Source organism: Danio aesculapii, chromosome 13 (assembly GCF_903798145.1).
Source record: "Danio aesculapii chromosome 13, fDanAes4.1, whole genome shotgun sequence".
NCBI lineage: Eukaryota > Metazoa > Chordata > Actinopteri > Cypriniformes > Danionidae > Danio > Danio aesculapii.
This window is the reverse complement of record NC_079447.1, coordinates 13239421-13264007: the sequence shown is the minus strand read 5'-3', so window position 1 is coordinate 13264007 and position 24587 is coordinate 13239421. Positions and strand designations below refer to the sequence as shown.

At 35.6% G+C, this 24587-nt stretch overlaps 1 protein-coding gene across 1 annotated transcript in view; it reads left to right on the top strand.

Moving 5' to 3' along the window:
* golga7bb (golgin A7 family, member Bb) overlaps positions 1–24259 on the top strand; it is a 42044-nt gene extending 17785 nt beyond the window's left edge. Inside the window, exons 3-5 of the mRNA XM_056471128.1 lie at positions 3921–4073; positions 14577–14678; positions 23623–24259. Coding sequence (XP_056327103.1) covers positions 3921–4073; positions 14577–14678; positions 23623–23706 — 339 coding nt within the window. The 3' untranslated portion in view covers positions 23707–24259. The remainder of the gene's footprint in view (positions 1–3920; positions 4074–14576; positions 14679–23622) is intronic.
* The last annotated feature ends 328 nt before the right edge of the window (positions 24260–24587 follow it).

Below are 24587 nucleotides of genomic sequence, written 5' to 3'. Positions count from 1 at the left end.
AGAAAAAAATACTGTGAAAAATTCCTTGCTCTGTTAAACATTGTTTGGGAAATATTTAAAAATGAAATAAGATTCACAGGAGGGCTCATAATTGTGACTTCAACTGCATATACTATAAATTCTTGGAAAAATGAATGAAAAGAACTCAGTCTAGGAGACTCGAACAAGCAGAATTGATTTATTGAGATGTGTTGGTTAGTCGGCAGTCATACAGCGTCTTCAAAAAGTCCACAAGTCTGCAAGAGCCTACAGAAGTCTCATACAGGTCTGCAGTCTGCAAGTTTCATCACAAGTCTGTGGGAAGTCTGCCCTGTCTATTACGTATTTTAGGAGGAAGCAGTGTTTATAGGTGGAAACCATAGACTGTAAAAGATATGGACGTAGTATGCGTGACGTCACTCATAGGTTTCTGAAGAACGCAAAAGAAGCCACAAGTAGGCGTGGCCAACCGTCGCCATTTTGTTTGCGCGTCATCGCACCGAACAAGGGATACCAAAGGGCAAAGAAATGGAGCTACAGATGCCTGCTAGCATTTTGCTTAGACAGGCTTTTCTTTGAGAGAAACACTTAATACTATTTATGAAGTCCAGGCATAACACTGTATGACTTTTCAGATGACTGTTCTAGAGCCTACATCTAATCAATCTGTCAGATTATGGAGTATGATTAGTGAAGTTCTAAAGAAAAATATTAATGATAAATTATCTTAAAATAAACAAATACATTTATAGAGATGGTATATAAATATAATTTCACTCACCAGGGAAATGGAGGCCTTAGTGGAGACGGGCATGACTAGTTTTGGCTGAAGATCTTGTTTTAGGGACTTGAATAGATCCTGAGGTTTCACCTGCCCTGACCACCTTAAGAAAAAACCCAAAGACAAAGACACAGTCATTGGAACCCTGCCTGGTAGTCAGGAAGTACAATAGGAAGACAGGAAGACAATAGGATAAAATGTCTTCAACACTGCCTGTTATAGCTTTGAGTGTAATTATATTTAAAAACCAAAGAATAAAACTTTTCAGTAATATAATTATCACTGTTAATATAAAACTAGATTATATAAATTTATATTTCCACAATATATACAGTTGAAGTCAGAATTATTAGCCCCCCTTTAATTTTTTTTTCTTTTTTAAATATTTGCCAAATAATGTTTAACAGAGCAAGGAAATTTTCACAGTATGTCTGACAATATTTTTTCTTCTGGAGAAAGTCTTTTTTGTTTTATTTCGGCTAGAATAAAAGCAGTCTACAGAACAAACCATTGTTATACATTAACTTGCCTAATTACCCTAACCTGTCTAGTTAACCCAATTAACCTTGTTAAGACTTAACATTTTAAAAAAACATTTTAAGGTCAAAATTATTAGCCCCTTTAAGCTATTTTTATTTCTGATATTCTCCAGAACGAACCATCATTATACAATAACTTGCCTAATTTCTCTATCCTGCCTAATTAACCTAGTTAAGCCTTTAAATGACAAATTTGCACAGTGAACACAAGCAAAATCTTTGAGTAAATGTTCACACTCATTCAAAACACCAGATTGTGAACGAGACCACACTACACTATTAAAGTCGCTATGAAACAGAACAGGCCCTTCATATAAATAATAAATATAAATAAGTAATATAAATATTATAATGTTGATGCAGCCTTTCTAAGTATAAGAGTTCAACATTTTATCAACGTGCATTTCATTCTCTAAATTTTAATTTCTCAAAATTTTCACTCACTGCTGCTCTACACAAACATCTACACGTGATCCCCTTTCATCATACAAAATCATTAGGTTACATGCGGAAGAACATTGTGGGGAAAACTGGATAATTTTGAGGTTTTGTCAGCTAATTTCATTTTCTGGGTTTAAAATAATTTTTGGGGCAAGATCAAAATCGATGACGTAGCGCGCAACTGCTAGTAGAGTGATGACGCGTCAGTTTCTCATTATTATTCATAGCAGAGTTTTCTTATCCTATGAGAAGATCCTACTTCGTAATTATTCATGAGAGCACATTATTTCCGAAGACAAGGCAGACCTGCCAAGCTATGATACTCAGTAGCCGCATTTCCACTGTCGGGCCAGTGTGAGCCAGGGCTTTTATCGGGCCGGGCCAGGCCAATCACCCAGGAGGTTGAGCAGTGAGGTCAAAATCATGTCGCGTTTATAAGCTATATGACACTTAATAGGTGATTCCCCTTTATTTAAAGATGTTGCATATTATTCTGTAATCTTTAAGTAAAGGAAAGTGTTAAGTGTTTCAGCACATAAGAGCAATATAGCCTATATTTCGTTGCGTTCAGCAGCTTTTCACTAATAAAGCTCTTCGTGTAAATTTCATTTTTAAATTTTACCACATCATATAAATGCATAAACACTTGTTTGAGGACACAGAACACATTTGGTATTTGCAGTTTTCCCCGATGTGTTTGTAAAGAGGAGCTGCGTAGGACTGGATGACAGAAAAAAAGTAGCCTAGTTTCTGCATTCACTCACCCAAAAAATGCTCTGTTTGCATGATTTGATTAATATCATCGTATCCAAATACTTTATAAATAATATTTCATACCTCCTCTGGTGTTTATTGTTTTTAGAAAATATCTAAAATCTTTTTTTTCAGACAGGCCTTTGTAAAATTTAAGTTTAATATGGCTTTAAAATGGTTTATGTTTGTATATACCTAAATTGTTATAGCTAGCTATATTATTATGGCCGCTGGCTCCAAGAAAGCCCCGCTTTGGCCCGATTAGGCCCCGGAAGTGACAGTGGAACTGACTGACTGACTGACTCAATCACTGACTGGCCTTGGCTCGCTCGCTTTAGGCACGATAGTGGAAACGCGGCTAATGACTGGGTGAGACCACGTCCGCGTCGGCACACGGCACCGGTCGTATATGTTTGTTTCCATGGTCCACGGGGAAGCATGTTTTTCCCTGTACGAGAGCTGTACAAGAAAAGGAAAATGGCGGACTTTGTATTTTATCAGTTACCATTACCATTTATCATTACCATTCAGACTCATCGCTTATAAACGTGCTGCTGTGTTCGCCATGTTTAAAATTCTCCAGATTACCGGCAGGGTTGATGGTAGAAATAGACAGGGAAAGAGACCTGCAGTATTGCTAGCCACTGTGTCTGCATTCAGACGCGGGGATTGAGGAGTCCTCCTCATTTATAGTGTTTATATAAACATGATTATCTTTCTGATGATATAACAAATTGTGGTTATGTGTATATGAAATTACAAATAACAACTGTAGCAGGGTATTAAGTAACTTACTGTTTATTTCTTTGCAATTTAACTTTGTAAACTATAAAATCATGGGTCTCCCCATGGTTGGTGTCTCATTTTGTGAGCCAACTGACAACAGTTGTTCGCTCCTCTCTTTCTCCCCTGCTATGCTGGCCCGCCCACTCCTCCCTCTGCAGGTAGCGCTCCATGCCCATCATGAAGCATTTTTTGAAAAAATTCTGAGGTAGACTTGAACTGAAAGAGATGGTCTTTTAAAGAAAAGCCAGGACTTGAACTGGTTAAATTTTTTTTTTAATAATTCAGCAGCCTATCATCAATCATTCCTTACATATTCCCCTTTGTCTATGCGTGTGAGCGGGCACAGCCATTTGAATCTTTTTGCCTCGAGACTTCCGGTCTCATTCACTTCCATTCATTTTAAGACTTTAAAAACAGCTCGCTCTGCTACTTGATGTTGCAAATTGATGTTTTCTTATTATATTATTCTGCTTTGTCTGTATAATGATGCAAAACTTGTTTGTAGAGTAAGTATTTTGACAATTTTCTGCCGTTTATTACTCTTAGTCAATGCTCTCATAGGCAGCTGAATTGGAAATTCTAAAACAATCACAAAAACTTTAAAGAAAACATTATTGGCCTAAACTCAACACTGTGTGCAGATCGAGAGGAGCCTGTTTGAAGAAACGGTGAAGACGCTCAACTGCTATTACGCCGAGGCAGAAAAGATCAGCGGTCAGTCCTATCTGGAAAGCTGCCTGGCTTGTGCTACGGCCTACTTCATCTTCCTGTGCATGGAGACACGCTATGAAAAGGTATGGAGATAACGTTTCTCCTGTTTCATTCACAATACACAAAGCATTCAAGTATCCGACTCTTAGATGTAAGATTGAAATGTGCTCCAACTCACGAACGCCATTGAAGATCAAACAGCAGCATTCAGATCTGTTCAACCCAAAGATTCACACACACAATCAAAACAGTAGAAAGTCTGAGCATTTTGAAGCGCCGGCCCATTGGAATCTGACCACACATGATCACAGCGGCAGATGGCATCCCTTGCTTTCACTGGAAGTCAAAGGAAATTAAGATAAGGTTTGATAAATAATGTTGGGTTTCTTGCACAGAGTGATGGTTTTGCTTCATTAAAGAGCAGTTCGAGACCTGCAGTACATACTGTAAGTTAGAAAATGTACAATTCACATTTGCACAGTTAAATCTAAATAAATCAATAATACATTTTTAATAGTACATACGTTTATGCTGTGGGGCAGCTGAATGCTTGGTTGTGATTGGCTGATTCATTCTTGGTATCCAATAAATTTTAGAAAAGTAGTTTTAGTAGTTTTCTTGACCACATTACAGTTCCATATCACTATAGACTGAATGATTTTAGTTATCCCACAACTGTCATAAAACAAATCCAAACAAACCCCCATGCATTTGCGACAAATGCTTTATACCATTAATATTTTTGCTGTAATGGCTGGAAGCTGTCCTGGAAAATTAGTCAAAGTCTGCATGAACCGGAAACTGTGATTGGTGTTTATTTATTTTAATTTTTTTGTTGTGATGCAGTTCCTAGATAAACAGAATATAAATTAGAAAACAGTGGGCGTGGCCTATTTTTTTCTTATGCAAGCTGATTGGATTTAGTAAAGAAAGATTGGGAAAAAGGGTTTTGGGAGAGTTATTACAGCCCAATACAGAGTTTAGACTGCACTATTTTCAAAGAAGTCGTGTCACAGATGTTTACACACTAGATGACTATCTGTGGTAGCATTTTGTTAGTGCTGTGTTTACACACTGCATGACATTACAATAGGATATTGTAATACAACTACGTTTCACAACCAAACACACATGAGAAGTGACATGGAAAAAACGTAAGGTCACATACTATATCTTTTGTTATTAACTACATAATGAGAAAGAAGCCTTTAGTGGGGGAGATATGTTGCTCACCTGACTTTTGAAGAGAATTAGTAATTTTCTTTCAAACTTTTTTCCTTGTCGACCCGGTTGTGTTATTGACACGGTTGTGTCAATGGTTATACTTGTGAGATGACATGTCAAACAGGCACGGGAGCTCCTGCCAAATTTCCACTAGTTATTCCTTTATTTTTGAGTCCAAATAGATAGAAAAGAAGCCCTTTTAACTTCTCTCCCAACCTCCCACTGGCCTGCAGATACTCATAATAGATACTCTGATACTCATAATAGTCGATGCTGCTCTCTGATTGGCTGTAGATAACTGCCGATGTTATCATCAATCAGAACACATTTCACACGGCATGATTTGAATTGCCGACAGGTCCAGATATTTAGCATGCCAAACATCTAATGGGTGTCGGCGACTCATAGGCAATTCTGTCAAATTGCTTCTTTGATACTTCACACTCTGTGATTGTCACTGACGCAAAAGAGGACCGATTTGCCTGTGATTTCTGGCATTTGTCAACTATTTCTCAAACCTGTCGGCGAGTCAAAATTGGGGCTAAAATCATGCAGTCTGATGGTTGGCTGACAGTTGGAGGGGTGTGGCTAAGAATGTTAACTATGCCCAATACCTCAGACAGATGTAATCTAAGAATTCAACTTAAAACAAACAGGTTCATTTTCTGATTTAAATTTTAGATTACAAGGGCAAACATTTTTTTCTTAATGACATGCACAGATGTTGTTAGCAACGTGAGCTAACAAAATCAATATGGTTAGTTTTGATTTCATGCTGAACATGATTTTATTTTATTTTATTTCATTTGAACATGCTAGCCACAAATGCATGGAATTTACTTAAATCGTATCTTAAGGCTGGTTTATACTTCTGCATGGAGTGATCGGCCCACAGCGCCTGCCTTGTGTAGTCATGCATCTATACTACTGCGTGCTGTTTGTGTTACTCTGCAGTAACACTTCTGAAGCGCTAGCTGGCAGTAAGTAATGTTCCTCTGTGTTGAGTTTCTTCGCGGGTGTTTTGTTTTTTTCTGAACGCTACCTTAATGTACAGCTAAAATAATAGCTAAAACTCACTCATTGAGAGTCAGGAACCGGCAGATGTCCAGCAACTTTAATCATAAGGTAAACACAAAACCAGAGTTTCCATCTGGAGCTCCTTCACGGGACTCGACACTTGACTCACTCCATTGGGCTCCCGGCTCTTAGCACCGCCCACACTCATCACTGCTACCAAGCTGACCAATCACAGAGCTTACGCTACGCATAATTGCAACATGTAATTGCATTGTTTGAGAGGTGCATGTCAGCGTCAGCCACAGCAAGGGCTATGCGACTGCGCAAAGGCTCCACCGGACCATACACGTGCGCTTAGTATAAATCAGCCTTTACACACGTTATAAAATTCAACTTGGGCGTAAAATTAATATGAGGTGAAACCCTGTAAGTAAACTAGAGCAAGTGATGCGATGCATCACTTCGATGTTATCGAAGGTTGTTAACCCAACATAAGAAATTATTTCTACACACAGGAGCAGTTTGAGGACAAAAACCTGACAAATGTCTTGAAATACAACATCGGAACCGTGTCTTTATGGACACAAATAAATTAATAAATTATCAATAAATGACAAACAATTCATACAAATAATCAATGACTTTAGTCCACTGAATTATTAGAAAATAATGCACTCCCAAGGTGGAGATGCAGCCAGGATGTGAACTGGTTCAATATTTTTTCTAATAATGAAACAGACCATCATCAGTTATTCCTTACATATACACTACTGGTTAAATGTTTGACATTATTATTATTACATTACATTATTATTATTATTATTATTATTATTATTATTATTATTATTATTATTATTATTATTATCATCATTATTATTATTAATAATAATAATAATATTATTAATATTAATATTAATATTAATATTAATATTAATATTAATCTATTTTTATCTAATTTATATAGTAAATCTACAGCTATGTTAAGAAAACTGTTAAATATTATTGCATATAATTATTATTAAATGTAAATTATTTAAATAAATACTTTGTGTTTGAATATATTTGAATGTAATTTAAATTTGTGATGAATTAATATTTTATAAATTATATTTTGTGGCTGAATTAAACAACAAACATGTTGATTAGCAGTTATAATTATTGCTCAGAAATATTTATAAATGAACATCTTTTGCTGTTTCTTTTAAAAACATTCTGAAGTTTGAGCATTTTGAAGCACCTGCTCATTTAAATATGACAGCACTCTCACCGCGACAGATGACATCACTTTCATTCACTAGCATGAAAGGAAATTAAGATAAGCTTTGATAAATAATGTTGGATTTCTAGCACAATCAGATTGTTTTACTTCATAAAACCTCACCAAGAGATTTGGGTATTAGATTAGTTTTGCCTGTATGTGTCTGCTTTAAATTTTCAAATTGCCATTTTATGACTACCAAGGAATCAAACATTATAAAGTCTGAGCATTTTAAATTGCCGGCACATTTAAATCTGACCACACACAGTCACAGCAGCAGATGGCATCACTTTCTGTGACTACCATCAAAGCAAAGTGAGATAAGGTTTGATACGCACAGACAATCATTCCCTTGTGTTGGGCACCTGTCATCCCTGAGCAAATCATAACATGGCATTCAATGCAGCGTATTCAACCATAGGCCAGATCATTTCTCCACAGGTGTGTTTCACCTGTACAGAGATCCAGCGGACGCACTTTAAAGATGAAAGTCTATTATACGGCATCCATCTTCATGCTATAACATGTTTGAAAAGCAACATCGTTTGTGCCTGACAACATTGTGCAACATAAACTTCAAACTGTAAAAACGGCGAGCTCTGCTAAACTGCAGCCACCCATGAGGAGCACTTTTGTTGGTCGCTCCAGCTGACAGGAGGCCACACATGAACGGACACGGATGAGCTGCTCGTGCCCCGGGCCGCGGCGATAAACATCTTCTCCATCAAAGACGAGTGATTGCACACACAAGTCAGAACAGCAGAGATGAAGATTTAGAGCATGCATGGCAAGAGTGGAAATCACACAATGACCTTTCATGCTGTGGAGAAGCTGCAGTTCTTAACCTGACATTAAAATCTCATTACATACATTATTTCTTAAACATTATACATGTATAAAAAATGTATTCACTTAAATATTAAAGATTTTTTCAACACATATTTAAACATAATAGTTTTAATAACTAATTTGTAGTAACTACATTTTTTGTCTTTACCATAAATAAATATTATTTAAATAAGTAAATATTTTTCTTGTTATTTATTAGATAATAGTATTCAGCTTAAAGTAAAATCTAAAGGCTAACTCAATTAAATGTTTTAACTTGGCAAGTTGGGTCAATTAGGCAAGTCAAGGGGGCTAAAAATTTGACCTTAAAAACATTTAAAAGTAATTTTAAAATTGCTTTTATTCCAGGCACACTAAAAGAAATAAAACTTTCTCCAGGTGAAAATAATATTATAGGAAATAATGTGAAAATTTCCTTGGTCTGTTAATCATCACAGCAGGAATAAAAATTATCATATGCATAAATGATAAATGATAATTATCATATTCACCAAGAAGGACCGTACAGATTCCAAAGGCAGATACTGATAAGATCAGGGCCTGGTTAATAAGTGGACTTTGGGGGTTTTACGATGTGGTCACATATTGTTTTTCACCACTATGCTTAACTCTTCAGTCATTCGGCAGAACTACATTTTGAACCGCTGTAGTTAAAAACCCATTCTTTCATCACTTTCATTTTTAAAAGTTTTATTAATATAGTAAAAGTAATATTTACATATATGTATAATTTAATATGTATAATAATTAATCAAAATTATTATCCCTCCTGTGAAATATTTTGTATTTTTATATATATATTAACATTATTATTGCAATCAATATCTAAAATAATACCGCCAAAATATCTCAATATATGGCTGTCTTTTCAAAATTCAGTAGTAGTAAGAGCAGTGGTATTAGTATCAGTGTTAGGCAAACACTGAAAAGAGCAATTAGTTACAGTTGCTATTTACTTCTCACAAATAGTAATTAATTAGTTGGGAGAGTATCTACTGCCTTATTTAAAAAAAAAACTGTCAAATGACTATAAAATAAATATAAAACATTGTACTAAAGGTCTGCGAAGTGGTTTTATTATTGCGGAATAAAACCACTTCCACAAACCACACAATTTATCATTCTCCAGCCAGGTTTTATTCCGCATCCGACCACTCCCGCCATATATTCAGTCTTTGTTCACCTGCTGCCCGCTTAGAATAATTTTCTACCCGAACCGGATGTTCTCGCTAAATTCAGATCTGGTTTCCAAAATCTTGCAAAGTGGATACTACCGAAAGAGAGAGATAACAGATAAAACTGTTGTGCAAGGATTGTAGGCTAAATGTCAGTTTTGTTTGCCCCTTTGCGATGAGACATGAGTGCCGTCTTAAACCTGTGGTTCCAGTCTTGTAAAATTACCCTGTACCCTGCTAAAGGTTAAAACTTTGAGATATTATCACATCGTGCAAAGGGTCTTTTTTTCCATTTGTGTCTATGACGCATGAAAAAGACTCCCATATACATCAGACTTGCCTGATGTGGGTTTCCTAACAGTAAACAGACCGTTTTGTCCGTATAATGCAAGCTGAAGGACAGCACATCTTCACTTTGCTCTCCCATGTTGGTAAAGCCCACTCTAAGGACCTTTATGCAGATGATGCGTGCACAGACTGTGCAAAAAATTTAGTAACATCATATGTAACAGTTGTATGAGCACTGGCTATACCAGTGTACCGCAAATCTACACTATTTTAATGTTGAGTTGAGACAATGTGAGAGACAAGCATAAAATTCAACATATCATTATAAATATTAGAAAAAGAAAAGTAGTGCTTATAGTTCCAGTTTGCAATCGCTACCTTTGATCTTGTTGGATTTGCCATCGTTCTGACTCCTGGTCAATGGTGTGTGCACTGACTCTGCGTGTGCTTGTGTGAACACCTTCACTACTCTGCCTCTGACTGACAAATGATGGAAATGTTCTCTATCGAAGCCAATCATCACATTCTCAGTTACACCACATTCACAGACACACCAATCATCACGGGTGGGTTATGTGTTCCGCCCCAGCCCGAACACACACATACACACCCACCCCAGAGAAAGAGAGATCCTATGGCTGAGAGAGATGCTGCTCACATGAAAACCGCTTCAGTGTTCTCAATTATAGTAACGTGCATTTTATTGTCAGTATTGGTAACAGTGTTGTAACGGGGGAAACAGTAATTCATTTGATTACTCGTTATTGAAAAAAGTATCGCCATTAGTAACGCCGTCTATTTATAGTGTGATTATTTCCATCGCTGAGAAGTATTCACATCAATCATCTATATATTTAAACAAAGACAACCCAAATTCTATGTTGCCTTGCTTCTAGAAATAAATAAAAAAATTCAAAATTTTTGAAAATATTATGATTTTATATATATATATATATGATATTATGTCACTAACAGTGGTGTAAAGTAACTAATTACAAATACTCAAAATACTGTAAATGAGTACTTTTTCTCTGTAATTGTAGTTTTAAAAATGTGTTCTTTTACTTTCCCTTGAGTACATTTTTAGTGCTGTATCGCTACTTTTACTCCACTACTTTCCTTCAACCTGCAGTCAATACTTTTTTTTTTTTCTTGTCTATGGGGATTAGAAAAATCAGTCCTGCGAGTTCAATCAAATCACACCAAGAAGGTAAATCGCAGCATAAGGAACTACTTCAAGACATGGGTGATTTAAAATTTCAGCAAACTATTTGCAAGTGTCCAAGAAGATGTCCAAAATCTTTACACGCATTGACCCAGAGACTGTATAGCTGCATGTCACTAATGAGAAGATGGCAGATGTTTACTGTAAGATAACTGAAATAGCCTTAAACACCCAGCAGGCACAAGACATCAACATGACGTCAGATTGACGTTGTAACCCAACGTCATGGGGACGTTGCATTTTGTTTGGAAATTTAAAAAATCAAGTTGACGTCAGAACTCAACGTCAATGTCCAACGTCCAGGCTAAAACAAACCAAATATCAATGTCTAATGATGTGACAGCTAAACGTTGTGTGGACGTTACCACTATTGACATTTATCAGACCTTGGATTTTGGTTGTCATACCTGGCGAATAAATGTCAGTATTTGACATCAGTATGATGTTGATTTTAGATGTTGGGTCGACGTTGAATTTTGGTTTCGTTCTAACAACCTAAAATCGACCAAATATCAACATTATTTGACGTAATTATTGGACATCAAAATAACATTGTCCTTAGACGCTGGCTAGATGTTGAATTTTGGTCACCTGACGTCACAACCTAAATCTAACCTAATAATAACGTCTTATGACGCTGTGTGCCTGCTGAGCAATAACTAGATGCACTACAGAATGTTACGTTTACACACATCCACAAATAACATGGAAACGCATCAGTTTTTAACAGCGTAATACTCACTACTCTTGAGTACTTCTAAAAGAGCTACTTTTTACTCATACTTTGGGTAATATTTACAACAGATACTTTTTACTCCACTTGCACTGCATTTTTAGGCAAATAATGGCACTTTTACTTGAGTATGATTTTTCAGTACGCTTTCCACCAGTGTTTTTTTTAATTCTATGGAAATGCATGAACTGTTAAAATGTATATTGTGCCTGTAATAATCATCTCACCATGAGCTAAAGGGAGTCCGCTAAATGAATAAATGTAACTTGATGAGGCTTGAATGCTGCTGTCATTAAAGCTAAGGCTCGACAAACTACCAGACACCAAGGTATTCATGTTCATCTTTCCTCTCAGCTTATTATGCTGATGTACACGTTTTAATGAAAAAGCATTTCCACTGGTGGTCTCCAGCGTTTGGACCTCACTCCGTATTTAAATGGAATTTCTAACCATGATAAATGAACGCAACTTTCTGGATAAAAGTGCGCTTGTACACTTTGTTCTGGAAAAACATATTTCACCTCCTGTTGCGCCAAGTAGCATATTAGCAGCATGTGTTGGATTTTCTCCTGTGAGTCATTGCTCATCCTGAAGTTTGTTCATGGCCACTGAACCCAGAACAGATCCGTTTTCTTCCCTTATTACAAACATCTCTGCTCTTTTCATGGCCGGTTCTGTCGAGTGGAAAGCAAAGAGATGCACAGTTTCACTCCACTGGGGAAGAGAAACTCACACAGCCTTTGCAATGCTCACTTGCACAGGCAAGCAAATAAATCAGTCATCTAAATAAACTACTGCCTTTATGCCTTTGATGCTTTCAGGGATGGCCCTGGAAAAATACAATGTAATAATATGAGTATTATGTAGTTTTATAATCATTAGAGCACATGACAAAAGTGGTACATTAATAGTATTAAAGTGTGTTTTACAATGAAATATTTCAGATTCAATCTTTTGTGTGAAAGTATTTTTTAATTATTATTATTTGTTTTATTTCTAAAGCATTTTAGCTGTATTATTATCATTGTTGTTATTAATTTTATTTTAAATTATTTCTAATACATTAAATGTTCATTCATTCATTTTCTTTTTGGCTTAGTCCCTTTATTAATCTGGGGTCACCACAGCGGAATGAACCACCAACTAATCCAGCATATGTTTTATGCAGCAGATGCCCTTCCAGGTGCAAACCATCACTGGGAAACACCTATACACTCTCTCACGCACGCACGCACGCACGCACGCACGCACGCACGCACGCACGCACGCACGCACGCACGCACGCACACACAACGGTCAATTTAGCTTACCCAATTCACCTACAGCGCATGTCTTTGGACTGTGGGGCAAACCGGAGCACCTGGAGGAAACCCACTCCAACTCCACACAGAAATGCCAACTGGCCCAGCTGAGGCTCAAACCAGTGACCTTCTTGCTGTGAGGCAACAGCACTACCCACTGCGTCGCCGCATATATTTTATTTTATTTTAAATTATTATTAATTCATTCAGTGTTTTACAGGAAAATACTATTTCAGTGTTTCTATTTAAAAACTTCACATTTAATGTTACTTGTTATTTCTTTGTAACTGTTTTTGAAATGTGCATGCAATTTTCTTTCGATAGTGTCGATAGTGTAGTACAAAGCACTATTTGTAATTGAACCATTTTTCTGTATTTGGTGATTCATGTTTTTTGTTTGTTTGTTTGTTTATGGTTTTAAATTGCATTATAGGACCTTGATATTTTCTCCAACAACTTTTGGTGTTAAAAAATTGACTTTTATTGATATTTTTAATAGTTTGAAGTGATATATTGTCTGGGCTACTGTTGTAAGCTACGGTATATAAAAACATTGTTATAAACTGTCAGTACATTATCTTATGTTGAACTTAGGGTGTACTCACACTAGGCTATCCGAACCATCCCCGGGCGCATGTCCCGGTTCGTTTGACAAGTGTAAGTGCTCCAAATCACGCCTGAGCGTGGTTCAGTTGGTTAGCCATGGCCCGGTTGGAAGAAGTGTGCCAGAGCGTAGTTTGGTTGGGTTTTGGCACAGTATGCTTGTAGAGTGAGTGCAAATTGCACCTGAGCATGAAACTAAAGAATCAACGTTACTTTTAGGGACTGTATCATATGGATTTATTAATCATTCCTATTGTTCAATGAAAGCGAACTGGCATAGTTTATGTCAAAGATCCAAACCCCTCGTTGAATGTCAGCTGCCATATTCAGCAAACCTCCTAATATGTGCAGCACGATGACTTTCATGAACATTTAGAAGCATCAAAAGTGGTGGATCTGTTCAGCCAAAGATTTGATTGTGTGCCATTGCATCCAAAATGACTTTGTAAATAATACAAAACAATATATTTAAAGCAATCTCCAATGTACGGAACGAGAGCGCTTAAAAACTGAACAGTCACATCATCGATGACGTAAACGTGCTTGAGCTCGGATGGTAAAATACAGTTTATATTATACAATTCATTACACAGCTATTATAAACTCCTAAAATGTCAATATTATCAATTAAATGTCAAAAAAATGCCACGTTATGGAATTCAGAACTGTAAATAAATACCAGTGAATCACAAAAAACAGAAACTGTAAATTAACAACTATTTTTGCAGTACATGTTTTTAAGAATGTTTAAGTTGTTTTGTTGTTTAGATTATGTTTGTTGACTTTTATCATACTTTTGACCTTTATAGCTTTTTATTTTAAAAATCTAATCAAAACTGCATCAACAAAAAAATAAATAAATACAACATGCTCAAATAAGCAATAATAATTGTTTCTGCTTTGTTTAACACAGATCCTGAAAAAGATCAGCATGTACATCCAGGAGCAGAACGAGAAGATCTTTGCACCAAGAGGTTTGCTCTTAACAGACCCCATTGAGAGAGGCATGAGGGTGGTATCCTTTAAACGCTCTCTATGATGCCTTAAATGAATCACTATAAAATGTGATTATTTAAGTTACTTACAAAAATGCATAAACCCATTGTAATTTGTAACTGTTAATTTGATTTAACTTCATTTTATAATTATGCACATAGTTACAGTTTTTCTCAGTCACTTTGGTGCATTTCTCACAACACTATTCACATTTGCACAACAGTTGATGCATTTCTCAAAACAATCAGTCATTTGTGCACATCATAGTAGCAGTTTCTCATTCCTTCCAACAAATTGCAAATGCTTTTGGACATGCATCAACTGCTTTCATACAACTCTCTGCTGTTTTATAAAATTATCATTTGCTTATGTCATGTCAGTCAAAATAAACTAAACTTGTGAATGCTGAATAGTCGTTCCATATAAAACTAATAGTCCTCATTTCATACAGTCATTACATACAAAAATGTTGAACTAGTTGTCAAAATCTGTCAAGCTAATTTTATAAATTATTTTAATTTTTTTTATCTGAAAATGTCTTCTAAATTGACCAATGTCATGAATGATTTACAGACCTACAGTATGTATGTTGTAGGTTCAGTTCCAATATGTACTGCAATATTGTTTACAGTTGTGCACAGCTCTACCCAAAGGAAGTTTATGTTTGTTGTAAATAAGGGTGTATTTATTCTTTTGCACAATGCTGTGAATAAATTAGAATTGCAAAGAGCAAATGCAGTAAAAATGTGAAATATACATACTCAGTGTGTTGTACTCAGATACCTCACTAAATGCAGTGATGTCTAACTTTACTGTAGTCTTCAAATGGCTGTGCAAATAGTATATAGTGCTGTCTTGAGCATTTTCAGGAAGTGTCACCAAAATCTTTTTTGCATTGGAAAAAACATACAGAGTAAACTGTCATAATGAAAACATGAACAGTGGTGTCAGGACTTTTCATCTTGATGAAACTGACACTTTCATTGACATGAATACTTGCTTTTGAGGAATGAGCTATCCATTTTGAGCAAGTGACACATTTTTGCAGGTTATCAACTAGGTTTTGCAGTTTGTACTAATTGTTTTAAGAATTGCAATACTGTTGTGCAAATGTAAATAGTGTTGTGAAAAATGCACCAAAGCCACTGAGAAATTTACTTCAGAATTTTAAGGCAATGGATTTAATCACTTTAAGTAAATTTTTTTTTTTTAAATTTAAGAACACAGGCTCATTGTGAAAATTGTGAAAATCACCTTCCCTAAACCCAAGTGTCACTGTTTTTAAAAACAATCCAGAAAAATAAAATCCCTCACGGCTGCCTGATTTTTACCACGTTTTCAGATCTTACCACATTGGTGATTGCGTCAAACGGTGCTTTTGAAAACACTATTGGTTGGGTTAAGGGAAGGGAGTGGGTGGGGGGATCGGTCAGTCGGTCGGTCAGTCAGTCAGTCAGCCCACAATGGCCTTTGGTGGATTTACATGAAAACAGCAGGCATGCATGGCAATCGTGAGAGAAATTTGAGATATTAAAAAGCAAACAGCAGCCTCTGGTGAATTCGCAAAAACTGCAAAAAAAACTTAGCTCCTGGGATGTATTTTGTGCTGTCCAGAAATATATACAGGGGTACGTATCAATAATGACCCTGGGTTGTTTTTATAGTATGGGTCTCCTACAGAACAATGGGTCACCACTGATTTCCACCTCAAGCTTGCTCCCATTAACTCATAAAATAATTGTTCCTACCATGAAATTCAAATACCATCACTTTTCAAAATATGTTGTGTTCAGCAGACAGCAGAGAAAGAAACTCGCTAGTTTTGCTAGCTAAAAATACTGTTTTAGCTTCAGGCTGAGATTATTTCCATATTTTCTTTTGATATTCCACAAAAGAATACAAGATGGTTTATCATTGGATTGGCAGAGCACATTACCAGTCAACACTGTGATTGTGTGTCTTTCCCAACCCAAAATGGACAGACAGATTTTCAAAAGAGTCACATACTGTGCTGTACAAGGAATATAACTTCACCTTGAGCTGTTGAGCCGAAGTGACATGTTGATGTAAAGCAGGGGAAAATAAGGCTATTTTCTTTCTTTTCTTTTTTTTTTTTTTGGTAGGCATTTCTTTCCATTTTCCAGCACCATGGTTGTATCTAGGAGACTGTCTGAGACATGAAAGCATCTGAGGTCAGACCTGATTAAAGAATATGTGCTTCAGACAAAGTTGGTTTCAGACAACCAAACAGTTTGACAGCTAGAGTTTGAAGTCATTAATATTTCTAGATTATTTATTTATTAGAGATAACTATTGATTAATTCATTCATCTTCGGATTAGTCACTTATTTATCAAGGTTAGCCACAGCGGAATGAACAACCAACTATTTCAGCATGTTTTTCGCTGCATATGCCCTTGAAGCCACAACCTATAACTGGAAAACACCCATACACTTCCTTTCACACACACACACTCAACTCATACACTATGGCCAATTTAGTTCATCCAATTGACCTATAGCGCATGTCTTTAGACTGTAGGGGAAACCCACACGAACTCGGGGAGAACATACCAACTCCACATAAAAATGCCAACTGGCCCAGCCAGGACTCAAAATGGAGACCTTCTTGTTGTGAGGTGACAGTGCTAACTACAGAGCCGCCGGAGATAACATTTCCCTTCTACAGGCAACAGATAGCTAAAATAATAATATCCAATAAAAGGGGGACAATCATGCTCATACATACAGTGCATATGATCTAAATTATGTCATTAATTAATTTTGTCCTTGGAATTAATGGAGGCTTATAGTGAAAAAGCCATCAGAATAAGCATAAATGCCATGCAAAATCATAAGGCGATATATACATTTAATTCTAAACTCAAAATTGAGACAATTTCAATAAAATGAATTCGTTTAATATAAAAATATTTGACAAAACAAACATTTACATTACAAACATTTAAAGTGCTTTTACAATGCGTCAGTTAAAAATACAGCGTTACAAATAAACACATCTTTAAATAAATGCTTTGTGTAACTATTGTTAAACTTTACCTTAAAATGAAGGTTATATGTCTCTTCATTATAAATGAATGCTACTGATCATTTAAATCCAACAGGCATTTGAAATGTTGCTGTTTTTTGCGTCAGTGTGAACTAGATTAATTGTTTCTAAGCAACTCACCTAATGAGATGTTGCTGCTCTGCTGCTGCCAAGCCTTTTGATTTCTGCCTGAAAACTCGTCACTTTGCAGAGATCAGGCTTGACACAGTATGAAGCCCAATAACTTGCTAGTTGCCTTGGTAACATATTCCATTTTTGATCATTATTATGGTTTCAACTTTTTTTAGTTCCCATATTTTTCTCAGAATATGTGCACAGAAAATTATACAGAACTAGAAAGCAGCAGCCCACATTTTGGAAAAGCTTGCTGTTAGAGAAATTTAAGTGTCTCAATTCCTAATATAAAGTCAAGCCAAAATGTATACTGACACCTTCAACATTTCTCACAGGTTATTTGCTACACTCAAAAAATGACTTTTGCTGCTTGTTGAAAATATAAGCCCAAAATATGTTTAAGCTGCACCAAACTGACCAGCAATGTTCAACACTCTGGTTTGAGTGTTGAACATTCCAGATGTAGTCATTGCATTGAGTAAGTTGGCTTTCACACCAGACACGGAAAGTGCTGCTCTATGAAACCCATCCATTTCAATGTGCCAAGCAAAGGTAGGTTTACTGTTAGTGGCAAAAAAACACTTTTCCACTATCGAGCTGAATTGTTCTTTAAGCAGAACCGTTCTATTCCATGCCAAACCGGGCCAGAAAGCATGGATAGGGTTTAAATTTTCCACTGTCATGCTGCAACAAAGGTCTTTGAAACAATACACAAAACACATCAGCCTTTGTAACGCAATGTAAACGGATCCCTTTGTTCAATTAAATTTAAATAATACCCGAAACTAGTTTTTTCATGTTCAAAAAGCGAAAGCCACCATGTGACTAGCACTGTTATGCTGCTCTATCAAATAGGGGTGCTAAATATAGGTACGTGTCACAAGACCCTTATTTATTTAGAGGCTCTGAATAAGATAAATTTAGATATGTTGCGCGGCTCTGGCTAAATATTATTTGGAGGGAAAATTACCAAAATGTAACGTGATGATTGAAAATGATTTGAGGGGGAAAATGACATATTTCAAATCTCTGTACATAACAGAAAAATAAACAATGATAATGCAACAATAATAGTGATTTTGTATTATGGTGGCAGAAATATATTTTAAAAGTGAGAGGCCGCTTTCAAAAATATAGCACTTAAATTATTTCATTTTTAACAGTCAATTAAAATACACAGTTGATAATGATATAAAATATACTACATTTTGATGGTAAAATATAACCCTTTAAGTGATGGCTGTTATTTGGTTCAGTATTCAAATGTTAAATAACAAATGCAGCAAGTGAAATAAAAAAAACGAATATGAAACAATTCATATACAGGATATAAAGCATATAAAGGACTATTATGTTCAACAAAATGCTGCGTATTTTTATCGTTTTATTTTTGTTATTTAAAATATTTTTTGTCTTCATAATTAACTAACAAGCTGTAGGCAAATTCTTGCTTGACGTGTTAGAAAATATTTGCATAGCTACCTATATAAAGATCACCAAGAACAGAAAAACAAAGACACAGAAACATGTTACATGCCCTCATAAATGTCTAACTTATGTAAAACTGAATCATATAATGGCCTATAGCTGGAATTATGAAAATGGCTCATTTTATTTTTATAAAACATTTGTCAAAACCTAGTGCTATTTTTTTGAGTAAAAGCAGTACCGACATTTAAGAATCCATATTTATTTAATTTATTCATTTGTTTGACTTGTTTATTGGTGCATATATAGGCTATTATATAAATTTTACACTTAGCTTTCAAGCAAAGTCCAAAAAATATATAGAAAGAGTTGATTTTCTACTGTAGACTTTTGGACGGCCGACATTACAACAAGCCGTAATCATCTTTCAGGTGGTCTCGCTGGTATTAAATTAACAAGGCGTCTGGGCTTTGAATTAAAAAGTGCAGTTATTTCCTCGTTGCTAAAAGAGTCTGCAAGTTCATGTTCCATGGATATAGCGATGTTGTTGTGGAATTTGGTTTTTGATGCGCAGCAGGAAAAAAAGTCTTTCAGCAGTGCATGTAGTCGCTCGTAAAGTTCTCACTCGAATCAGAGCGAGTTTTGTGCTATCAAATCCAGCGCTGCATGCAATAAATTCACACTCAGTCAGGCGAATTAAAGGTCTCATTGCCTACGATGTCAATCAAATTAATCAAACTCTAGCCACGAATAAAACAATAGGCTATTTTATTATTTCTAGGATTTTAGATGACGGGTTAGTAATTACATTATACATGGTTAATTGTATTCGAGTCAATGAAATAATAACTTTAATAAATAAAATATCTTCGTAAGAATGTGATGAGTTATTCACTTCTCTGCCAGAGACTGCTCTATGGTTTTAAAACTCTTTGCAAACTGTATCATTTAGACCTGGATCATTTTTTATATTAAATGTAGTGTAGTTTACTTGTGGATGTCTGATGACTAGCCCGCTTCTGCTGAGCCAGCTGTGGTAGCTTGGCAACAGAGCCGCGATGTCAACACACAGAATCTGCTGGCACAATTCAGCACGGTTGTCTAACGTTGCCGAGAACTGTTTGTAATTGTGCCGCAACGTTCCAGGCTCAGTGGAGAAACAACCATAACCGTACCCAAGTGTTCTTAGAACGGTTCGCTATGATAGTGGAAAAGCGGCTAAACAAACAAACTTTCCACACATGCTCACTGGGAAAACAGAGCAAATAACGTGCTGACAATACATTTCTATTGTGTGTAGTAATCATTCCTGCTTGCAATGGCACTTCTGTGCTGTCATGGCAATGCTGGTAAAATGAAACCTCTCGACTCGTTCACTGTCAATAAAATCTGGTTATTGGCTTGTGTTCTTTTGAAGTCAGAATAATGTGCTAAATTCAATTTAAAAAGAATAAACAAAATTGTATCATTTAATTAAATAATAAATAATCATTACAATGCATTTTCAGTTTTGGCTTTTGGTCAAGTGCATCCAGAATTTTTGGTTTCAGCCCAGAATTTTCATTTCACTTGAGCCTAGTTCACTCAAAAAATAAAAATAAATGTTTGCACCTTATTCAAACTACTTATTTAAAATGAGTTGAATAACACAATTGTAAAGTTATTTGTTTGACAACTTAATTGTTTTATGTTGAATACACTTAAATTTGTAAAAAAAAATTAAGTTAACTTAATTGATTTGTGTTGGGAGAACATGAAGGAATTGTGTGGAATTCAGCGTTTTTTACAGTGTTAGAACGACAAAATATTAACTATCAATGATTTTTGGGTAAAACACATCACAGTTTACTTTATTTTGCTATCCTTAAATAAATGAACCTGCAACCACAAACAAATATTTATCAAATAACTTGTCGGCAGACTGAATAATTTTTGGTTTGGATGTGCAGTATTCACAGTGTTCAGGTATAACAATAAATGCGCCCTCAAACGATCCTCCAGGAACATATTATTCTTTGGATCCCATAATTTTGGGTGATTCTTTTTGGGAAATCTATCCAGTGGACCATCAAGCTATCTTGGCAGTCCCCTTCCTCCAATTCCCGCTGACTGCAGGCCCTGGCCGGCTTTGGCAGGCCCATCATCAGTTCTCAGTCCTGCTCAATCCAACCAGCTGTCACCTCAGGAGCAATGGACAAACAATAGCTGCCATTCACTTCCTACCACACTGACCACCAGGAACTCATCGCAGGGCTTGGGTTGAGCTCATAGGAAAGAGATATTCAAGTTAAATTAAATCAAACAACTGATGGGTTAAATTCCGTTATTGCTATGCTACCGCGTTTGCAAAATACTGCAAAATCTCAACGTCTGATTAGGTATAATTTTCTTGAGGGAATGGAACGATTTACCAGATGCTTACCTCTCATATTGGAGTCTTAAGAGTTTTGAAGCAATCCTTAGGTTATTTATACTTTATCCTTTTTTTTGTGGGGGGATCAGTAAGACGACGCCACACAGTATGTAAATGGTCACACTTCACAACATTTTTCACTTCCATTGGGATAAAATTTTCGAAAATTGGCGTAAAAGTGGCTAATTTGTCAGCTGTACTAGAAAGTGTTTTTTCAAAACTAGTCAGACCCCTAAACCAGAGATCCCCAAAGTAGGGCCCGCGGGCCGAAGTTGGTCTATGGTAACCATTGATTTGGCCCGCCATCCCATCTAAAAAGAGCTGCTCGACTAGTGTATTCAGCATTGAACTCCATTGTGTTATAAATGGGATTATATTTTTACAGTAACAAGTTCATTATAAAATGTTAAAAATTATACTGAATTAGTTAATATGATTTAAAGTAACATTTTTGATTTTTTATTTTTAATATTATTTAATAAATCGAAAAAGTGGTCAATTCTTCTAAATTTGTACAATGTCAGCTGTCCTAAAAGTTTTTTTTTTTTAATTTTTTTATAAGTGCCAAGCGTGTCCAAACTCGGTCCTGGAGGGCCAGTATCCTGCTGAGTTTAGCTCCAACTTGCTTCAACACACCTGCCAGGAAGTTTCTAGTATATCTAATAAGAGCTTGATTAGCTGGTTCACGTGTGTTTGATTAGGGTTAAATCTAAACTCTCCAGGACACTGGCCCTCCAGGACCAAGTTTGGACACCCCTGTCCTAAACCAACTGGGTACATCACAAAACTGTACCATAATGTAAAAAAGGAGATTGGTCTCATGGCAGTTTGTAATGATTTTACTTCAGTGGCTAACTTGTATGAATTTGTGTATAGTCTTTCTTCACATATTTGTGTAGGTAAACAACAGAAACATTGTGCTACAAAGATCAGGTTTGAAGGCTTTTCATTTAACTGTTTTACTTGTACATACTCTAGTTTTACTGTAATCACCTTAACAGGAACTATTGATAGATATAGATATAGATATATATATATATATATATAGATATATATATATATATATATATATATATATATATATATATATATATATATATATATATATATATATATATATATATATATATATATATATATATATATAAAATTCTGTTAATACATCATATTTTTATTTATACTAAATGTCTTTAGGTTTTTGTTTTTTCATAAGAATTTTTACAAAAAATATAAAGGCTATTTTTCTACTATTGGCGTGAATTGAAATATACAAATGTGCATAAGATTATGTTGTTACAAGTTTTATAAATGGTACTTTTTTTAATGAATCTCAATTCTATCTCCTGTTACTCTCAATTCTACTGTCAAACCTAGTCTATACTAGCCTCTGTCAAATGTGCATTTTCTAAGAGAGAAAATATGTTGTATTAATATTACATCAGCACCGTTACCAAATCTGGTGTTGGTGCCAACTCTGCAGCCCTGGTATGATTTTTTTTTTTTTAGATATAATGATATTTTTTTATTCTTTTTAATACTTTTTAACATGTAATTTATTCTTTTGATGCAAAGCTGAGTTTTCTGCACCCATTACTCCAGTCTCTGGTGTCACATCATCACGGATTATCCTAATCACCACAATTATCCTAATATACTGATTTGGTGCTTAACATTTCCGAGACAATACAATTTAAATATTATTCACATTATCTGTTGCAAACAGAAGGGTGCAATCAATAGTATGTTATCTTTTTTTTTTTTTTTTTTTTTTTTTTTTGAAGGGATGCACTGCTTGAAACAAAGTTCAAGTTATGACAAAACAAGAAAGAGGGTTTCTCAATATATTTGAAGGGATCTTTGATATAGCGTTTACAATTCGCATTCTAGCACTGTTATGTTTCAACATTGTAGCATTAAACCCTTGACTGTGGTCTTCCAGATTGAAATCTCCATCTTTGAGGACAGTAGCTCCAGCAGCTCAAGCTCCAGTGGCAGTTCTCCGTCCAGCAGCACAGCTCAATGACTGGAGGAACAGCACCAGGGGTACGGGTACAGAGCGGCAGGTACGCTCGCCAAAATCCGCATGTTGAAACATGAGAGCACCAGATTTTAAAGAATGAGAGAGAGGGAGTATATGTACTGCTCACTCGCTCACTTCTTCCAAACAACTAGTGCAAAGCCAGGAGCTTTAACTCACAAACACACCTCCTCCCCTTCCAAACCTTTTTTAATTGAGCCTCTGCATTTCCATAAGTAAAAAATACACCAGACGCCCTGCGTGTTTCCAATACTGAAGAGGGCGAGCAGACAGTTACAAATGAAGGAGTGCAGGTTTCTTACTGTCTTTGCTCTGGAAAATCCAAACTAAGATAGTTCTGAAACATATTCGCTGGTATCTAGCTAGTAATCGTGCTTATAATAAGATGGTTTACCTACTTTTCGTATTCTAAACAATAACTTCAACTGGTATGACAAGCTTGTAGCTTGTTTGTTGCTGGTCTTAATCCCAAAGTATAATTACTTAAATTTGAAAGCATGTGAAACATAAAAATTCTTCCTGTTCCAATGTTTGTGCTTTCTATTATCGAAAACTAATCAAAAATATCTTTAATTCCTTAGTAACAGTAGCAAATGATAATAGTTTTGTACTCTTCAATACATTTGTCTATTGTTTTTGCTGTCTTCTGTAGTTCGCTATTTGTTGTTCATGTAATTTTTTTTCAGACTATGAAGCAATGAACTGGTCTACTGTTCACAGATGTGACCAAAGGCCACAAAACCAGTCACAAAACTTCTTTTTTTAAATTAAGATGTAATGCTTTCCATTGATGTATACTTTAAGATTTGACAATATTTGGTCGAGATACAACTATTTGAATTTTGTATGAATATGTTAGTTTTTTT